General features: G+C 22.4%; 2 protein-coding genes across 2 annotated transcripts in view; both read right to left on the bottom strand.

Moving 5' to 3' along the window:
* Window positions 1–4768, bottom strand: part of LOC127288558 (scavenger receptor class B member 1) — a 38573-nt gene extending 33805 nt beyond the window's left edge. The window contains exons 1-2 of the mRNA XM_051316077.1: window positions 4197–4768; window positions 2233–2434 (exon numbers count right to left, since the gene is read on the bottom strand). Coding sequence (XP_051172034.1) covers window positions 2233–2290 — 58 coding nt within the window. The 5' untranslated portion in view covers window positions 2291–2434; window positions 4197–4768. The remainder of the gene's footprint in view (window positions 1–2232; window positions 2435–4196) is intronic.
* Window positions 4769–19360: 14592 nt separating this feature from the next.
* Window positions 19361–21612, bottom strand: LOC127288563 (NADH-ubiquinone oxidoreductase 49 kDa subunit). Its single transcript, XM_051316086.1, has 4 exons — window positions 21447–21612; window positions 20596–21023; window positions 20050–20521; window positions 19361–19989 (listed from the first exon to the last, which is right to left on the bottom strand). The coding sequence occupies exons 1-4, from the start codon at window positions 21545–21547 to the stop codon at window positions 19584–19586; spliced, it is 1407 nt and encodes a 468-aa protein (XP_051172043.1). The 5' UTR covers window positions 21548–21612; the 3' UTR covers window positions 19361–19583.
* Window positions 21613–21710: the final 98 nt, after the last annotated feature.

The raw sequence follows: 21710 nt of genomic DNA, 5'->3' as shown, positions 1-21710 counted from the left end.
TTTTGCCAAACTGTCATAATGATTTCGAACATACTTAAATGACACGAAAGTCGATTTACAGTTATAAATATCCTTCCATTTAAATCTACGTCTCAATATGATATCTAGTAATTTAAGATAAATGCCTACTTAGAAAATCATTCACACGCATCTACACGAAAGGAAAAAAAAAAAAAAAAAATTTTTTTTTTATTGTGTATGTGTGTATGTGTCGATGATGTCGTCAAGGAAGCGAAATACCCGTAACAGAGGTCGTTTCGCTCGACGAAACCTCGTGCTAAAACCACGTGGAATCATTTATCAAAACGAAAAAAAAATTCTCGAAAAAACAAAAATAAATAAATAAATAAATAAAATTATTATTGGACAAAAATATAAATTTTGATGAATAAAAAATTTTTTAATTTAAAAAAATCTATTTTTCTCATTTGTCATATTAAGATAATTTATTAACCGAAAGGATTTATTTAAATTTACACTGAAAAAAAAATTTATTTGATTCAAATACCGGTGTATTTGGTTATTATCAAATAAATATTTACTTGAATCAAATATTTCTTATTTGAATCAAATAAATGGTATTTGCTTCAAATACTGAAATATTTGATTCAAATACTATATATTTGATTCAAATAAGAAATATTTGATTCAAGTAAATATTTATTTGATAATAACCAAATACACCGGTATTTGAATCAAATAAATTTTTTTTTCAGTGTAATATTAATTTAAATAAATTTATGAAATTCCTTAAATTTATTTATTTAAATTTAATTTATTACACCAGGAAAGATGTAAATAAATAAATAATATTAAATTAATTTATTTAAGTAAGTAAATAACAAAAAATTAATTTATTTAACTAAATTTAAACTTTAATTTATTTTTAAATAAATTCTTTAAAAAAAAAAAATATTTTTTTCCTATTACAAAAAAATCTTTTCTTTTGTCTTTTTTTTTTCTAAAATTGGAACTTTCTCGCAGAGCGACTCGGAACCGGAAAAAAAAATTGAAGAGAAGAGAAATCGGAAGACAAATTATTGTGATTGAATATCCGTTACTTCAATTTGTAACGATTTTGAACATTTAATTTTAATGCAATGTTTAGTTTATATCTACTATACGGTTATTGAAAGTACATGCGGTTCGTTGAGTTCATGTATGAACATTTCCTATTATTAACGATTGTGAAACAAAATCTTATTTTGCCTTTGAAACATATATGTAACGATTTTAAAAAAAAGACTTCACTAAACCGTAATTTTCAATAGACACTAATTGTTTTTGATTTTTATTTAAATTAAAATTATTTACAATTAGAAAATTATTGGACTATATATTTTACATTCACGTAAAAAATTTTTTTTTTTAATTATTTCGTTCATTTCAATGAAATATTTAATTATTAATTAATTCATACGCATTTTAATTTTTAATTAAAATTAATTAATTAATAAATTCATACAAATTTGAATTTAAATTTTTAATTAAAACTAACTATTTAATTTTTTAAAAATTGTTTTTAAAAATTTACCCAAAGAAATGATTTTTTTAATAAAAGAATATTTGATTTAAAAAATCATTACATTTAGTAAAATTTTATTTTTTAATTTTAAAAAGCTTAGAATCAAAGAAAATGTTCAATTTTTTTCGTACCAAATAAAGAAAGCAGAAACCGTTCTTTCAATTAAAAAAAAAAACTGTTTCCCTACGGTAGGAACGAATCAGTGCATTTAAATGAGTCAAAGTCAAAAGTGATTAAGTCAGATTTGTTGAGTAACGAATCAATTTACGAAGGACAATTTTGTACACAAAATTTCGAATAAAAAAAAAAAATAAAACAATTAAAATCTAATTTATATAATTTAATCTCTAATTTAATTAAATAAAATCTAATTATTATTTTTAATCTATTATAATTTAAAAATTTATTTATTTTTATTTAATTAAATTTATTATTTAAAAATAAAAATATTTATGTAAATTTAATTAGAATTTCATTAAATTTTAATTAAATTTATTAAATAAATAATTTAAAAAATTAATGACTTTCATAATTCTTAATATAAAATTAAATATTTCGCAAAAAAAAAAAGATTTCGCGATTTTTATATTCTATAAAAAAAAATGTATAGAATAAAAATGTTTAAAAAAAAAGCAAACGCGAATACGAAATGATTGGGAAATAAAATTCTTTATAATTAAACAATGAAAAAAAGTTAAATTACTTACACCATCGTCTAAGAAATCCACTTTGTAGTTTAGCACAAATCCCACGATGTACCCTCATCTTGTTTTGTAATCTTTCTCACCGGTTCACTTCGAGGTTGACCCTCTCTTCTTTTAATTTGAACTGCACACAACACTCAAAGCCTCTCCTATCAATCAATATCGATTGATCGATTTTTCCCCAGATCGCTCGTGATCTTATTTACTGTCAAGTATATGTTTTTTTTTAAATTTAAATATTTTTCCTTTTTTTTAATTTCCCTATGTAGAAAGAATTTCTTTACTCATGAAAAAACTAAAATTTCAAAAATTTTGAAAAATATTTTTTTTTTCGAAAAAGGAATAATTCTCTTTTTGCTTCCTTGAAAAAAAAAAAAAAAATTCGTCGCTGAATTTATAATGATTTGAATTTCAAGGTGATCGACCGCTTATATTCAAGCTATACGCGAATTTTTAAGTATATATTTGAATTATAGATTCTTCTAATTAAAGTGTTCAGAGTTCAATGACATTTATTTTACAGAAAAAAAAATTGTGTATTTTAGAAATTAAGATTTGTTATATTAATTTTTTTATAAAAAAAAAATATAATATTCAAGGTTTTTTCTCCAAAAGAAAAAAAATATATTTAAAGAAAGATATATATAACGGTTCTTTTACGAAATTTATGAATTCTTTATTACGAAATACGTGTTGCTTTTTTATTTTTCATAAAAAAAAAAAAAAATCCCAGAAATTAGAGGCAATTCAGAGTTTAAGGAAATCGTTTTAAACGCACACGAAGTGAAATGAACGATAATATATTTAGTTTGAATAAAAATTTTATCTCCGTCGTTGAAAAACATAAAAAAAAATTTTTAAAAGTCAAATAAATTTTATTTATTATTGTTAATTTTTCGTAAAAATAAGAAAAAAATTGTTAATTTTTAATTTTAATTATAGATAATCTAAATTTAATCAATTAATAATAAAAATAGTAGAGAAATAGGTATTTTTTTTAGAAATTTTTTTTATCAAAAAATTATGTTTTAGAAAAAAATTAATTCAATATATGTTTTTAAATTAAATTTTACATATCCAATTAGAAAATTTTAACTCGGTTCCTTATGTAAAATATGACACAATAATATATAATCCGCATGCGTTCCAAAAGAGAAACTATTTAATGATAAGGATCAATGATCACCTTAGAACCAAAAATTAAAAAAAAATTAAAAATCTACAAAAAATCGAAATAGGTTTTATATTTTTAAAGAAATTCTTTCTAGAAAAATATTTTTGCAAATGAAACGCAAGTATTTGTTTTTTTTTTTTTTTTTTTTTTTTGATATATTTTCAAAATTTATTTTCTCCAAGCAAATTTTTTTTTTTAAACCAAAAGTTAAAGAACTAGAATCAAAATTTTTCGACGCAATAAAGAAATATGATTTTGCTTTCAAAAAGAATTTTGTTTGTACAAAAAAATTTGTTCGAATAAGTTTGCAAAAATAACAATTTTACACATATTGTTGTTTTTTAAACGAAAAATATTTTTTAAAATAAATTTAATAAACAAAATTTTCAATAAAATTCGTATATGTACAAAAATATTTTTTTATAAAATGAAATAATTTTTAATAAATAAATAAATTAATTAATTATTTTGGTATTGTAAATTTAGTTGTTTAAATATTTTTAAGGGTCTTAATTGTAACCAGTATAAGTGATTAATAAATTAATTAATTAATAAATTAAAATTTTGAACGAACAAAATTTTGTTTGCAAAAAAATTTTGTTGAAATAAAAAAAGTGTTTCTTAAATCGAACAAACAAATTTTCAAAAAAAAACTGTACATTGAAAATTATCAAAAAAAAAAAAATAATAACAAATTCTTTCAGTTAAAAGAGCAAAAATTGTATTCTTTGTGATGAATAAAATTGTTTTTTTTTTCTGCAAATAATCCTCGTCCCTTAATTTTGATACTCACATGAGCAAAATTCATAAGTCGTCAATTCCGCGAGTTGTGATCGGACTTGCTGCGCGAGACGAGCGGGCACAAGGAGAAAGTCTGTACCAAGTATGCCGTTGCTGATGACGAAGGAAATGCTTATTGGGAGCGAACTAACGTACTTTTATAAAAAAAAAAAAAAAAAAAAATGTCCAAGCAAAAAAAAATTTTTTTTTTCTTATTTATAATTAATTTTTTTTTTGTTGTTCCTTTATTTTTGTCTCGCAAAAATATTCCACTTTTGTTTTTTAAAGAGCACTTACAATAAATTAAAATCCCTAACAATGACACTATTAAAAAAATAAATAAAATTTTTTTTTTTTTTAATTTCGCGCGAACTCCAACCGATGGATGTTCGGCGATCAATATCGATCTCAGAATGAAGTTCCACTAGTGCCTGTAAAATCGGCTCTGAGTGTTATTGTAGTGAATCTGTTGACGGGGAGGTACATAGAATATATATATATATATACAATGATCGGTTACATATATATAAAATGAGAATCGAAACAGAAAAAAAAGTAAGACACACGATCGGTTCACAGTCGGCCGAGAGACTACAAGACTTTTGCCTGCGTGTGCCGCAGGTCTCTCTGTTCAGGTGAACGATTTATTATTGCCCCCACTTTTCCGCGATCCTACTTGGCTTTTCAACTTGAGTAGTCAATGTTTAGTCCTCTTCGATACGTTCTTCTTCTTGTTCTTATTTTTATATATTTATCATCTTCTTTTATTTATTTTTTTTATTTCTTTACTTTTCTTTGTTTTTTCCTTTTTTTTTTTTTTTTATTTATTTGAAAATTTCTCCTGGTTTTCCTTTTATTCCCTTTTTGTAAAATTGGACAACATTTGGGACGAATTAAAAAATTTTACAAAAAATAATAAAAATTAAAGTTTAGAATTTTTATTAAGAATTTTATTAGATATATGTAATAGTAATTCTCATTTTTCGAATTAGCATTTAATTTAAATTTTTATTAACCGAATTTTTACTTTAAAAAAATGTTTTTACCGAATTTTTATTTTACAAAATTTCTCTTTGCCGCATTTTTATATTTTTTTTTTATTTGCAAAAATATCAAAGAAAAAAAAATTCGAATTAAATCGAAGTTTATAATTTAGCAGAATTCACATTCAGTAGAATTTTAAGAAATTCGAATTTTTAAATGTAAAAATTTCCAATTCGCTTAATTTTTATTTGTTGTAATTTTTAATTGGCAAAATTTGATATTTTTTTAGAATTTTGAAAAACGACAAATTTCTGTTTGTTTGAAACTGCAAATGGGCAACAAAAAAATTGTGAGAAAGATTTGGCGCGATTTTTAAAATTAACCAATTAGAAAATTTTTTCAAGAAAATTCTGAATGATAAATTTTTGAAAATTGTGCCAAAATCTTTCTGTCGATTTTTCATTCGGTTATTTGCAATTTCGGACAAATAAAAAAATTCAACGTTTTAAGAATCAAAATTGTTCTTATCAAAAAATTAAAATTAAGGCAAATGAAAATTTGGGGAATTGAAAATTCTGTCATTTTAAAAATTAAATTCGCACAAAATTTTCTTTGCTGAAAATACTAATAAATTAATTTCAATTAAATTAAATTAAACACATAAAATAAATTAGAATTATTTTTAAAAAAAAAAGGAAAGAGAAATTTTGTCAAATAAAAATTCGGTATCTATAAATTTTGTTTACAGTGAAAATTCGTTAAAATAGTAATTTTATCAAACGATAATTCGTAAAATGAGAATTCGTGTAAAAAAAATATAATAAAATTCTTAAAAATAAAAATTTTAACTACTGATTTTTATGCAACTATTTTCGTGTCTTATTTTATTTGCATTAAATTTCTTTTTTTATTTAGAGTATTAGTTAATTATTTTAAAGGCGACAAACGAGAAAACCTCGTTATATTATATATTTATACTACAAGAACGATGTTAATTAAACTTGTCACGGTTATGGCATATATAATAAGAAAAAAAAAAAATTGTCAATCTTCAATCATTTTATAACATGTTTCACAGGTTGATCTCAAACGACGTCCTAAACTCAATCTGATTACTTAACAATTTCTCCTCGTCACCTAATTTTCATTATCGCGTTAATATATTTACATAATCAATTTCTAGAATTATGATAACAAAATTTATAATTTGCGAAAGTTGTTCAATTTTCGGGATTTTTTTTTTTTTAATTAGTTTAATTACGAAACGAATAAATTCTAAAATTTTCATTTGAAAGAATTTTATTAAATGGAAAATTCATTTTGACAAAATTTTATTTTTCAAATTAGCTTTTAATGTCGAATTTACTTGAAAACGATAATTTTCTCTTAACAAAATATTTTTGTGTAATTCTGTTGTATTAAATAAAATTCAATACAACAAAATTAAAATTCGATTAAATTAGAATTTTAATTCTAAAAATTAGTAAAAATTCGTTTAAACAGAAATTAAATCGAAAAATAAAAAATTAAATTCGGCTAAAAGAAAATTCTACCTAATAAAATTTATGTATTAAATTTCACGGTGCGCCAGAAGGTGGTTTAAATAAAAAAATGAATTGGCACTTAAAAATTCTTTTTGATTATGATTCTTAAATGAATAACAAACATTTCTCAATAGTTTTTAAAATCAGTTTACGTGCCCGATTTAAAAAAAAAAATTAGTTTTTATATAAAAAACAGTAATTTTATGGGGAATCAGAATCTAATAAATACTGTAATAAATGATAAAATAATTACTTATTTTCAATTTTACATATAAATAATTATATTGCTGTAGTGTTTGTGTCCAATTTTAAAAAAATTAAATTATAATGTTAAAAGAACGATTTTAAGAGAGACAAAATTTATTTAAGAGAGTCGAATGGTCTCTGAAATTTGTTTGGCAAGAAGAGACCTTTAATTATCGCTCTATAAAAACGGCACTAAACGTGAAAATGATAAACATTGATTTTAAAATACTTTCTTCTCGAAAGACGGACACTTTTTACAAAAGCAGCTAGAGATCCTTATCTTATATAAATTTCCTAAATCCTAAAAATTATACGAATCCATACAAAAACACGATTGCAAAACGAAAAGTAATATAATGACAGGTACATTACCTCCTGCCGCCGTCAGATGGCAGCAGCATGCAGGGCGCACAACGTCGCAGCTGTTATTAGATTACTTTTCTACTTTTTGTTTCGCAACCATGTTTTTCTATGGATTCGTACAGTCTTTTGGATTTAAAAAATTTATAAGATGAGGATTTTGGCTGATTTTGTTAAAAGTGTTCGTGTTTCGAGAAAAAAGTATTTTAAAATCAATACTATTTCACGTTCAGAGCGATAATTAAAGCTCTCTTCTTGCCAAAGAATTTCAGATACCGTTCGACACTCTTAATGCATAAATATAAAAACGAAACAAAAAAATAACTTTATTGTTAATAAATTTATATGAACCCAAATCTAAAACATCTATTATCTATACGCATATATAAGTATACATTAAATAAATTCTGGTTCCTCATAAAACACTATTTTTAAATATTTAAAACTCAATTTGTTTTAAATTGGGCACGTAAGCTGATTTTAAAACCTATTGAGAAAAGTTTTTTATTCATTTTAGAACCATAATCAAAAAAAATTTTTAAATGCCAATTCATTTTTATTTAAACCTCCTTCTGGTGCACCGTGATTTATCAAATATTTTTTAAAAACTATTTTAACAGTGTTAGGAATAATATTTTTTTCATACATCGTATGTATATCGAGGCGATAAATGAGATATAATTTAGTTGTAAGTTTTTTTTTCTCGATTTGAGTTTGAAACACGACAGTTCAAATAGGTATTATAGGGGCTGCTGGTTGATTATAGCTTTGGAATTTTACTCATCAGAATATAGACAACTTTCCACTTGTTTACTATATACAACTAAATATATATATATATATAAAGTAAAGGGAATATAACATGGAGCAAAGGAGCGTGCATCGAATGTAATTTTTAAAAGCAATGAAAAGTTACGTGTTATTTTTCCTCTTCCTTTCTCCGGAATCATGTAAGTGTTTTAATAAAGACTACGGATATATTCACGGAATTTAAAGGCATTAGCGCACATGGAGATCGAAAGTTATCGATGCTATAATTTATTTACCCCAAACAAAATCAATTTTCATATGTATTTTAAAATGATAAAATTTTCTCCAAATTTTCAAATTTCATATAATTATAATAATAATAAGAAATATTATTAATTCTATTAAAGAATAATTATTAATAATTTTGTAAAATAATAATTATTATTAATTATTTTATATAAGAATTATAATAAATAATTTTAAAAAAAATAAATAATAATTATATACCAAAATAGAATATATTGCAGGATTTTCAAAACAATGATTACGTAATAACTTTATTCTTTTTTTTTTTTAATGGAAAATTATAGTAAATCTTTATAAAATCTATTATAATAAGTTTTTACGGTTAATCATCAGTCTTAAAAAAAATGGTAAATTATAAAAATTGTAAATTATACAACGACTAATAATAATTGTAAATATATAATGGTTCGTAAAATGACAAACATTAAGATGGGGAATAAAAAGAGTTGATTTTAGAAAGGCAAAATTTTATAAAATTGTCATTCGTATTTCATTGCATGAATGCAAATATGATAATAAAAAAATCCATGAAACTTTGCAAAAAAAAAAAAAATAAAAAACATTCTTCATTTTTCATATCTAGTCGAATTTTATGCAGATCACGATTTTTTTATTCTCTTTTATATGTGAAAAAAGATAAGCATCTTGGATTTTTCTCATATATATATTTTTAATTGTTTATATATTCGACAGAAAGTTGTAATTTAAAAAAATTTTCTTCTATTTTTCCAGACGATATATAAACAATTTTTTAAATTCACATATTTATTAATTTAATTATTAAAAATATGTTTAAAAATGTTTAATTTTTTCAATTTGAATTTTTTTTAGTAAAAATAGAATTTATTTCCAAATAATGAAAAAAATAATTTTTTTTGTAGATAAAATTTAAAAATTATATTTTGTTATTAGAAAAATTAATTATTAGCATAAAAATATATGTATCATCTTTGTGATATACAGTCACAGGTAAAAAAAAAGGAAAATTATATGCAAAATAAATTTGCTTCATCAGCAAAGTAAATTATTGTCATTTTTTTTTCCATATGCATATAATAAATGTTTTTCCCGTCAAATATTACTTTATAAACTACAATTATTTCTTGTTATTCATTTTTCACCATATATTGTATAAGAAAATTAAGATATTAATTTTGTTTAAAAAAAAAACTTCTCTTTTTTATTATCATCATCATCATTAGTATTTTTTCAAAGAAATTATCAGTTTTTATTTATTTATTTTTTAATTCGTTAATGTATCTAGAAATTTTTAATTTATTTTCAATGATTGTATTTCTTTATAAATTAATAATAAATTCAATTAATCATAGTTCAATAAACGCCATGGAATCTTTTTACATATGTGACGATATAAAAATGATTGTAACGTATTAAAAAAAAAGAAAAATCGTTTTCTGCAATTATTGTTTATTGATTGATGATTCTTAAATAGGAAAAATTCATTAAATTTTTTTTATCATTAATATTTATATAAAAGGTATTTCATAATAGTTTTAGAGGGAAAAATCGAAAACGTATATTAATATTCTCTCTAAATCTGAATTGTTAGTAAAATCTTGGCTGACTTTTTTTATTTCAGTAAAAAAATAACTAATTTTTAGAAACTAATTTTTAATAGAAAACTAAATAATAAAAAAGAAAGAAATTTGTTTATTTGGTTTTAAAAATTAAATTAAAAAATTAAAATAAAATTTTTAAATAATACCTAACATCAAAAGATATTAATAAATAAAATATTAAAATTAAAAAAATTAATAACAAAGAAAAAAGAAAGAAAATTTTTATCTTCTGGAAAAATAGTTATTTTTAACTAATTAATGATTAGTAGAAATATTTTAAACTCTTTAAATCAGTTACCAATTTTTTTACTATCAAATTAGTTATACACTCAGAGAAATAGTATATTTGTCTCAGAGCCTACTAACTCATTTATTTGTTACAAATATATTTTATTTCATTGGAATAAAAAATTTATTTATGTCAAATAAAATTTTTATTTACACCAAATAAATATTTTAGTAGGCTCTGAGACAAATATACATTTATTTAATTCAAATATATTTTATTTGATTTAAATAAATCATTTCTCTGGGTGTATTTTTAAATAAAATTTCTTTTTAGTGAAGATTTCCATCAAAGAGATGTGTCGAGGTGAGAGTTTTTCTCATATATGTATAAATGACGTTTGTTCCGGAAATTACGACATCGATGAAAGCTATATGGGCGTTACTAATAGAATCTACACCGTGGTAAAATAAGTAAATTGCAAATTCTTAGCTCTGAGCTTGTGGAAAGAATGCCATTCATTAATCATTATAATATATGTATAGTAATTTCTATTTCACGCTAAATTGTTTTCTACTATATTGTATATAACTAATGATTAATATTTGAAAAAAAAATCAAGTCACAACAACAACAACAAAATATTGCAAAAATCATATAAAAAATATGAAGAGAAAAAAGAAATAAAAATAACAAAAATAAGAAAAGAAATTGTAAAATTAAAAAAAAAATTGTATATACAAAAAATTTTCCTTCAATTTTTTTTCAAAAAAAAAATTTTTAATTAAAAAAATTTTTAAAATCATAAAAAATACAAAAGAAATTTTTAAGTATTTTTCATTTCTATAATCAAACAATTATTAAATTACGAGTTATACAAATATGTCGATATCCTTATATTTGACGTATGAATTTAATTATCATAAATAATATATAAGTAATCCTCCGTTCTCTCGTATATTAACAATCGTTTTTTTTTTTTTTTTTGTTTGTAACAGGAAAATAGTAAAAAAAAGACATGTGATTAGACATAATTTTGACTCATATGTCAAATGTTACAATTCAGTATTCTATAGATGTCAATAAAACGTTCAAAAAAAAAAAAAAAAAAAAAAAAAAAAAAACTCAATGTAAATTTTCATATATAAGCGTATATTAGCGGCTAATTAATCTTTCAAAAATAAACTTAAAATTTTTTCAAAACAACTTTATGCAAACTAATAAAAGTTTTTTTTTCTCTTAAATCTCTCGTGCTTTAATTATATATTCGTATGTATAAAGTGACAATAAGTTTGAAAAAAAAAAAGTTAAAGAGACCTCAAATTATATAAAACAAGTCAATTGCAAATTTCTTAAGAAGCAATTTGTTCTCGAATAATAATTAGATATTATAAATTTTTTTCACTTGTATATTATAGGAAACAAATATAAGGAACGTCTTTATTTATACTTCCATCTCGTTTGATTCAATTTTTTTTTTTTGTTGTTGTTGCTTTAACCTATAGCCAGGTACTTTTTTGTTTAAAAAAAAAAAAAAAATATTTATGCAATTTTTAGGTGCTGAGAGTATTATTATTATTATTATTATTATATTATTATTATTATAATTTTTTGCAATGGATTATATATTATCTTTTATAATTATATAATATTAAATCACAAATTAATTAATGATTTAAAAATATATATAAAACATAATAATTTTTTTTTTGATAATATAAAAATACTATAATAATAATTAACATTAAGTGGCAAAAATTTCTAATAATGTTATGAATTTATATATATTTTCCGCTAAATTAATTTTTACCTTTAGAGGAATTTCGTAAATTTAAAAAACTAGGTTAATTAGACTCGAATTGTCAACTAATATTTTGAAATTTACATGAAATCACAGTTTTTATTCATTAAAAAAAAAGAACTTTTTTTTTTGTTTTTACATATAGAATTTAGTATTTATACTATAAATATTTTTAACTATTATTATTTATTATTATAATTTTTATAATTTTTAAAATTTTTATAATTTTAAAAATTTTTTTAATTTTTATAATTTTTATTATTATTATTATTATTATTATTATTATTATTATTATTATTGTCATTTTTATTATTAAATATTATTAATGTTTAAAATATACGGAACAAAAAAAAAAAAAAGTTACATAAGAACCAATAAATCATGTAAATTTTGAAAAAAAAAATTTTCTTCCTATATAATAATATATTTAGTTTAAAAACAAAATTTTAATGTAAATGTATCGGTTTTATTGTTCGATATATTATGTTGATTTATTTCGCTCAATTTTACAGGAATCATAGTAAATAAAAATAAAACTTTCTCAAATCACTGAATCGAGTGAAATCTCTTTATATATATATATATATATATATAAAGGTATTATATATGGATAAGGTAAAAGTGGGCGATGAAAATCAAGATATTATAAAATTAGTCTCTAATATACTAAGACGATTTTTTTTCTCTATAAAAATATATTTTAAAATACACTAATTATTTGAAATTTTATTTTTCTTTACTTAATGAAACATAAAATTTATGAATTGAAATAATTCTATTTACTAAGGACTTTAAATTTTGTCTCGTCACTATTATATGAAATTAATGAAATACACTTTTTTTCGAATATATTTAACCAATAATTTACTATTAGAAAGGAAGATAAATAATAGAAAGGTGTCCAATTTTTAAACACCGTATAGCATCTAAAAGATTACAAATTTATAAATAAATTATATTAGTAACACACATTTCAAGGAAAATTTTTTAATACATAATAATAATAATATAGTTAATTAACAATTATTATTAAATAAAAGTTGAACTTTACAAAAAAAAATTTTCCAGTGAATTTATTTCTTAATTGTTCGTTTTTAAAAATTACGATTGTCAATATAAAGTGCAAGTATTGTAAAATGTAAATTTAAATTCATGTAAAAATTAATATACAATAATAAATTGTTAATCAATGTATATTGTAAATTGGAAACAAAGAATGCATTGGAAAAAAATAACACCAATGATTATAATATGAATAAATAGATAAGAACTTTTTTTGTTAAATTGCCACTCCTTCGTTTTTCACTATATACTATAATAATCAATTCTTCAATAAACTTCATTATAAATATAACAAAAAAAAAGAGTAATTAATTCCTTACTTTGAATATCTATTTTCACTATATATTGTCAAGTTTATAATATATTTTCCTGTGTTGTTTTAAGTTCATCTTTATTAATGAATTTTTAATGGATTTTTCATATATGTTTATATATATATATATATAGTAAACGACAAATCTTTTATAATGCCTTTTTTCAAAAACGCAATATAATTTATAGCAATATTTACACTTTCAATTTAATTTAAATATAAACATTTAACGATAGTAATTCAATAAAAAATTAATTAAAATTATTTAAAAAATTGTCAACAAAAAAAAATAAATTTAAAAAAAAAATAAAAAAATTTTTTTTTAATTAAAAATTAACTTTTTAATTGAAATAAAAATTTTATCGTAAATAAAGGATGAAAACTAAATAACAAAGTAAAGAATAAAGAAAAATAAAAAAAATACAACAAAAATATGAAAATTTTAACTATAAAAATTTTTTTAAATGCGTCATATTTAAAATATTGTTGTAATTATCTAATTATATATATATATATATATATATGCGTAATGTTGAACAAATTACAAAATTAGAAACTACATGTAAATAAACAATAATTTCTAGAAAATGCTTATATAATGAAATGTGTAATAATTATTATTTTAAGTATTCGTAAAGAGTACTTCCATATAATTTTTTACGATAATGAATAAACAATAAAACGCTTTAAATTTTCCTTCCTATTTGACGTGAACTTTAAAACTTTATTGTTATTCAAGGAACTTCCAATTTTGATAAATTGCAAAACTAGACTGTAAATCAGAAAAATTGAATAAATACACATATTTTGCGATTTTCATTACAAAAAATTAAAAAAAAAAAAAATCATTCACTTTTTGTCATATTTTTCATTTTATTACTTTTCATTACATATTATTTACTTTGTTTATTTACATATGTAAATTTTTACCCCTTTATTTATCAAATAGAATTTATTTTATTTTTTTATTTTCAAATAATATTTTAAATCCTAAAAAAATGTCAGAAAAAAATTTGTCGCCTTTAATAATTTATAATAATAATAATAATTATTATTATAATTCTAATAATAATAATAATATCTTGGACTTTTCATTTTTTTATATAAAAATTTTTAATTTTCATTTTTTTGCGTAAAATAGAAGGCAGTGAATAAATTTCAAAAAAAGGTTAATGTTTTATAATTAATTTGTCGTTACAAACAAAATTAAAAAAAAAAAAAAATTTTCAATCAGTGACAGAAAATATCGACCTTGACAGTCATTTCTATCATTCAATGAAACTCTCGAAGAGTATGCGCGTATTTTGTGACTCCATGGTACACGCAACGAATAAAATTCAGAGTCTGCCGTGCGGTAATACGGTCAGACCGTCGATAATGTAATGAGTAATGACGTTGTGCAAGCGTTAAGAAATATTACTTGTAAGATTAAAATGCTGACTGAGTACAGCCACCTGACAAACCTAAACCGTATAAATATTCAATGGCTATATATGCAGAAGCCTTCGACCTTTCAAAAAAAATAAAATAAAATAAAAATAAGAAAACTCAGGAAAACAATTTTTAATTAAAAAAACGACTTTATTAATTCAATCGACTCTTTAGATATTTAAATTTATATATTTCATTTCCTGTACTATTTACACTATTAACTTGTTATTTAAATATAAACTCGCCAATTAACAACTGGTTGAATGAAGATATATCGAAAAATATTTTTTTTATAATTTAATTTATATTTATATTTAATTTATAATCTATAATTTTTATAATTTTTATTTTTAATTATTTCATATCCTAATGAATTTATTATATAATACGAATAATTCTAATTAAATAATTAATTATATTTTAATATTTATTTTTTTGATTCCCGTGTGGAAAAAGCCACGATCTTGCCCTCAAGAGTTCGGGGCCCCCGGCGGGGGCCCATGAGGGCTGATCCATATGGCGAATCCATGAGGGGCACCGTAGGGGCCCCGCATGGATCGCCCTCATGATCGATTAGCAAAATTTTCTAAGTCCAAAAATCAAATATTTTTTTATCACCAAAAAATTAATGTTTATAATGATTCACAACAATGAAAAACGCGTTTTTAATTAAAATATATTTTCACTTTTTTTGAAAATAACACTCACACTTATGGCGAATCCATGAGGGGCACCGTAGGGGCCCCGCATGGATCGCCCTCATGATCGATTAGCAAAATTTTCTAAGTCCAAAAATCAAATATTTTTTTATCAACAAAAAATGAATGTTTCCAATGATTCAAAACCACGAAAAACGCGTTTTTAATAAAAATATATTTACACTTTTTTGAAAATAACACTCACACTTATGGCAAAATAGATGAGGGCCACCGTAGGGGCCCGCATGGATCGCCCTCATGATCGATTAGCAAAATTTTCTAAGTCCAAAAATCAAATATTTTTTTATCAACAAAAAATGAATGTTTCCAATGATTCAAAACAACGAATAACGCGTTTTTAATAAAAATATATTTACACTTTTTTGAAAATTCGCCTGAGATGATTCATGATAATAATCATAAAGCATATAATTAATTATATTTTATAAATTGCATTTGATTGGAAAATATAATTTAATATCTTAACTTTAACTAAATGATGTTAAGCACTTTTCTTTGTTAGGTATTTTTCAAGTTTAAATAGCATCAAGAAGTTAGCATTCATTTTGAAGTAGCGTGCGTAGCGTAGTTGGTAAAGCGTTAGACTCATAGTCCGTAGGTCGTAGGTTCGATTCCCCCCATGCGTTAGATTTATTTATTTCTCAGGTTTGCGTTTAATCATTAATTCTATGTATGAATTAATTGAAAAATGAAAATATTCGTTAATAGTATGCATAAATTACATATTTTTTAATTTTTTAATTAATTAATTTATTATTACTTTTAATTATATCCGACAGTTAATTAATTAGAACGTTAATTAATAAATTCAATTTGAGTAAGAATTTAATTTAAAATTGAATAATTATTAAATAAATACGTTATTTATTCATAACTTAAGCTTATTTATTATTAATTAACTTTTATTATTAATATTATTGATTAAAAAACATTATGGCAAACTTGAGGGCAAGATGAGGGCAAACGTGAGGGCCCATAAGGGCGCCCGTAGGGGCACCCTCATGGATCGCCCATGCGGGCGCCCTCATCGATGAGCATGTCGTTTCCATGAGGGGCCCCTATGGATCATCCATATGCGGCCCTCATGGCATGAGGGCGATCCATAAGGGCCCCCGCTGGGGGCCCACATCACTTTTCCACACGGGTTAAGTTAATTTAAAAAATAAAAATAATTAAAATTTATTTAACAAAAAAATACATTTCTTAAAGTTAAAAACAAATAAATTTCTTCCGGAAAAATACTGGATAAACAAAATTTATTATATCGTCAAAAACGACGTTGCGATACAAACGTTTGTATATGACGATTTAATAAATTTATTTATAGTTTTTTTTCCTGAAAAAAAAAAATTATTTGCTCTAAAATTTTATCACTGGATGCACGAACTAAAGTTTATTTTGAATTAAAGTTATGACAAAAGTATGAATTAATAATTTTTTTTAATATCTAATATGAATTTATATTTTTATTAAATTATTCATTAAATTTTAATTTTTTTTATTAGTTTTTAATTTAAAAAAATAAAATAATTAAAATTAAGACTTTTCTATTGAATGTAAACAAAAAAAAGTATATAATTATTTTAATGTTATTCGTCGAAATGAACAATTATAACAAAATTCGAATAATATTGAAACAATTATATTCCTATTCTATGGATAAAGAATTATGCAATAATGTGCAATTAATTCAGTTGCATGACCTTAACATCTACGTGCCTCGAAGAATTTATACTATGAAAACTATTTTAGACCTTTTTTTCTACCTCCTTGAGATAAAAATAAAAAATTTTAATTTTCAAATAAATTTTCCGTCTCGTTTTAGAAATAAAAAAAAAAAAATAGAATAAAAAATTTTATCGAAAGTTTTTGAAAAAAAAAATAAGTTTAAAATATGAAATTCTATATCATGATTGATAGTTCCAAGGGAAGTGAATTATAAAGATATAAATTTCTTTTAAAATCATTTCGATTTTTTTTTTCTCAACTAATCGATACAATCTAAAGTCTATTTTGTAAAAATTGTATAATCATTGGCTTTGACCTACAACATCAGGGTAAACGAGTTGACGATTAAAAAGCTATAAAATATATTCGTTTTTGTCACTTCTCTATTTTGCAATTTCTTCCTTATTTCACTTTACTTCCGATTTTTTTTTTCTTAATATTAAAATATCCATCTTATAAATATTTAAATAAAAAATATATTTAAACTTAAAATCATTTCAGACATTTATAAAAATTTTACGATTCAATTAATATTCAATTTAATTTAATTTAAAAAAAAACAAATTTAAATAATTACATTCACAATTAAAAAAAAACTTGTCCTTTCTCATGATAATTAAATGTTAAAATTATAATTAATTTCTGCAAAAAATTCAACAATTTAAAATAATTATCCATAATAGAATAAAATTTTATTTTGATGGAACTTTTAATTGGTTAAAAAAAAAAAAAAAAAGAAACAACAGTACTGATATGTAATTTTTGTTTTGTTTTGATAACCTAGTCCCGACTATCAGCATCGCATAATTTGTTAAAAAATAATGAAAAGTAACAATTTTCAGATACGAAATCATTAATTAAACCTTATTAATTTCAACAAAAAATCCCAAAGAAACAATTTTTTTTGTAAATAAAAAAAAAAACTATAAAAAATAAATCCAAGAAATATTAAGTTGATTTAAAAAAAAATTTAACGAAAAAAAAGAAGCAAAATCATAAATCAACAATAATCTTTTTTTATAAACGAACTTTTGTTTATACACTGATGAATCAGTATATCGTCGTAAAGTTCAACGAAAAAAAAAATCAAAACATTAATAAAGGACCGCGGATAAAATTTGGCCCGAGGAAATAATAAATGATTACAGAATTTTATTTACAATTATAATCAAATGGCAAAGGTTTAAAGTGTTAATCATAAATTGATTTCTTTGATGATTAACATTCTGTATGTGTATGTAGAAAACAAAAATCATGCATTAATTAATTGTGAAATTTTTTTTCTCCCATTTCATTTAATCATTCATAAAACTAATATCTCACACCTTGAAATTCAATAAAAAAAAATTGTTATGAATTTTTAATTTAAGAAAAAAAGCTAATTTTTAAATAAAATATATATTATGTTATTGTTATTAATAAATTTCAAAAAATATTAAGTTCCGGATTTTTCTTCCTTTTTTTTTTATTTGCAAGAAATAAAAGTCCACAGTCAATCAAGATAATTTAAAGACATTAATAACTATAATAATTCATTCGAATTAATTATTAACAATTAATTAATTTAATAAAAGAGAAAATTTAATTAATTAATAAACAATTAATAATGAGATAAATATATTATAATACAGTGTGACCTCGATGAGTCAAACTCAGGGAAAATGTCTTAAAAAGTTCCATGATTTAAGTTAAAGAGAGTCTAATGTATTTTTATTATTATTAAAAACAAAAAAAAAGTTGAATAAATAAATAATACAGTGGAATCTTAATAATTTGAAATTCAAGCAAAATATTTTAAAATTCGAGATAAAAAGTTTCCAGTTTATTTATTATTATTGAAAAAAATTATTAGAAATAAAAAAAAGTCCGAATATTTTTTATAAATCAATAAAATCAACATATTACAGTGAAACCTCGATAAATGAAAATTCAAGAAAAGATCCTTATAATTTAAATTAAAAAGGTTTCAGTTGTACACATATTATTATTGAATATTTAAAACAATAAAATTAAAAACTTTGTTAATCATGACAAATAATTAAATAAAAATAAGTACAAAAGTTTTAAAAAAATGGTTAAATTTAATAAAAATAGCTCACTAAAAAAGCAAATAAATTAAAAGTCCTATTTTCATTAACTTATTTATTGTTTTGATAAATGAAAATAATTCCATTACGAATTTATTAAATATATAGAAGTAATAACATTATTTTTTTTTCTAAATATATAATGAAAAAATGATCTTATAATTTTTAATTAATCACTGTAATTATTTATTTAACCGTACATGTTTGTTTTTCTACTATACAAATGATTTTTTTAATGATGTGACTTACTTTTTATCACACATCTATCGATCAATTTCACCAAATACAACATCAAGTGTACCAATTATGGCGACAATATCAGCGAGAAAATGTCCAGGTCCAATTTTCTCAAGACATGCCAAATGTGCAAAACCTGGTGCTTTAATTTTACATCTATACGGTTTACTTGTACCATCACTCACAAGATAAACGCCAAATTCACCTTTTGGTGCTTCAATTGCCGTATAAGTTGAGCCAGGTGGCACTTGAAAGCCCTGAGTAAAAAGCTTAAAATGATGAATCAATGCCTCCATACTCTCTTTCATTTCCTTTCGACTCGGTGGCATTATTTTTGCATCATCAACTCTCACCTCACCGGCGGGCATTTGATTTAAACATTGCAAAATTATTCTCAACGATTGACGCATCTCTTCCAATCGAATCACGTATCTAAACAGAAAAAAAAATTATTTAAAAGAAAATTAAATTTTTAAATTTCAAAACACTCACCTATCATAACAATCACCATTAGCACCTATTGGTACATCGAAATCAACTAAATCATATGCATCATAGGGTTGAGATTTTCTCAAATCCCATTTGATACCCGAACCTCGGAGCATAACTCCACTAAAGCCAAGATTGAGAGCATCTTCTGCTTTAATAACTCCAATGTCCTTAGTTCTTTGAATCCAAATTCTCGAATCAGTTAACATATCTTCAACCTCATCGATTCGTTCAGAATATTTTGAGGCCCAATCATAAATATCGTCCATAAGACCAAGTGGCATATCCAAAGCAACTCCACCAGGACGAACGTAAGCCGCATGCATACGTGCACCACTTACACGTTCATAAAATTCCATTAATTTCTCACGTTCCTCAAATAACCAGAAAAATGGTGTAATTGCTCCCACGTCCAATGCATGTGTACCAATACCCATTATATGATTCAATATACGTGTTATTTCACCAAAAAGTGCTAAAAACAAATATTTTCAAATTAATAAAAATTATAAAATCAAAAAAATTATTAATAATAATTTTAAAAAATACTTCTTATGTATTTTGCACGAAGTGGAATTTCAATATTCAAAAGTTTCTCAATTGCCAATGAAAAACATTGCTCGTTACACATCATTGAAACATAATCCAAACGATCAAAATAAGGCAATGCTTGCATATAAGTTTTATATTCAATAAGCTTTTCTGTTCCACGATGTAATAGACCAATATGAGGATCGGCACTACGACAAATTTCACCCTCTAATTCCAATACTAAGCGTAATACACCATGAGCTGCTGGATGTTGAGGACCAAAATTCAATTTAATATTACTTATTTTACTTTCAGCTGGTTTAATATTTATATTTATATCTGGTGGTATCCAATTTGATGGCATAGGCGTATAACAAACTGGACCTTCAAGTGATTTCAAGTAATCATAATCCGGATACCATGCATCATCGCCAGCATGTCGTTTGCTTAAAAAGAATATTTTAAATTAAACTTTTTATTTAATAAAAAAAGTGCAAGAAAAATATTCTACAGTAATTAAAAATATTGTTTAAAAATAAACACAATTGTTGAAAAAATTTAAAAATTTAAAAAAAAAACAAGTTTATCAAAGTGACATTTTTCATTACAAAATGAAAATCGATTTTCTACTACTTTGGAACATTGTCAATTGCTCTAAATGTAAATAAAACAAATATAGTTACACTAAAAAGAATTGACATTAACTGACAATTGAATTAATTTATATATTTTTGTTAATTTGCAAATAGAAATGTAATTAAGAAGGAAAACAAAAATAGTATCAATTTGGCATATAGGTTATGTTACGATTATATAACATTTTTCAAGTTTTACCCAGTTTAATAGACTATTGTGAAAAAGATATTTACCTAAGTAAATAGGTGGGAGCACCATGTTGTAAAATATTAATACTGTCTGCTGAAAATCCTATAGATTTTCGCAGAACAGTTCTTAAAACTGCAGTAGCCATCGTCCTCAGAGGCTACCACGGTCGTAAAAACATATCCTCTAAACAGAACTCAACTCCCAGTATTGTGAATGACTCGCGATATTAAGAGAAAATATTTCTCTCCATCGACACAAAAGCGTAGCGCCACTATAGCAATTTTACTATTTATTTTTGTTTAAATAAC

Source organism: Leptopilina boulardi, unplaced genomic scaffold (assembly GCF_019393585.1).
Source record: "Leptopilina boulardi isolate dan_hultmark-lab unplaced genomic scaffold, ZJU_Lbou_2.1 LbouV2_392, whole genome shotgun sequence".
NCBI lineage: Eukaryota > Metazoa > Arthropoda > Insecta > Hymenoptera > Figitidae > Leptopilina > Leptopilina boulardi.
Note: the sequence above shows the minus strand (reverse complement) of the source record. Positions and strands in the feature narration are given on the sequence as shown.

Bases quoted from the DNA above. Each gene is read 5' to 3' on its own strand.
- LOC127288563 (XM_051316086.1), bottom strand. From the start codon at position 21,547: ATGGCTACTGCAGTTTTAAGAACTGTTCTGCGAAAATCTATAGGATTT. The intron at 21,024-21,446 runs GTAAATATCTTT...ATTCTTTTTAAG, and splicing joins GCTCCCACCTATTTACTTAG to CAAACGACATGCTGGCGATG. The intron at 19,990-20,049 runs GTGAGTGTTTTG...TTTTCTGTTTAG, and splicing joins AATGGTGATTGTTATGATAG to ATACGTGATTCGATTGGAAG.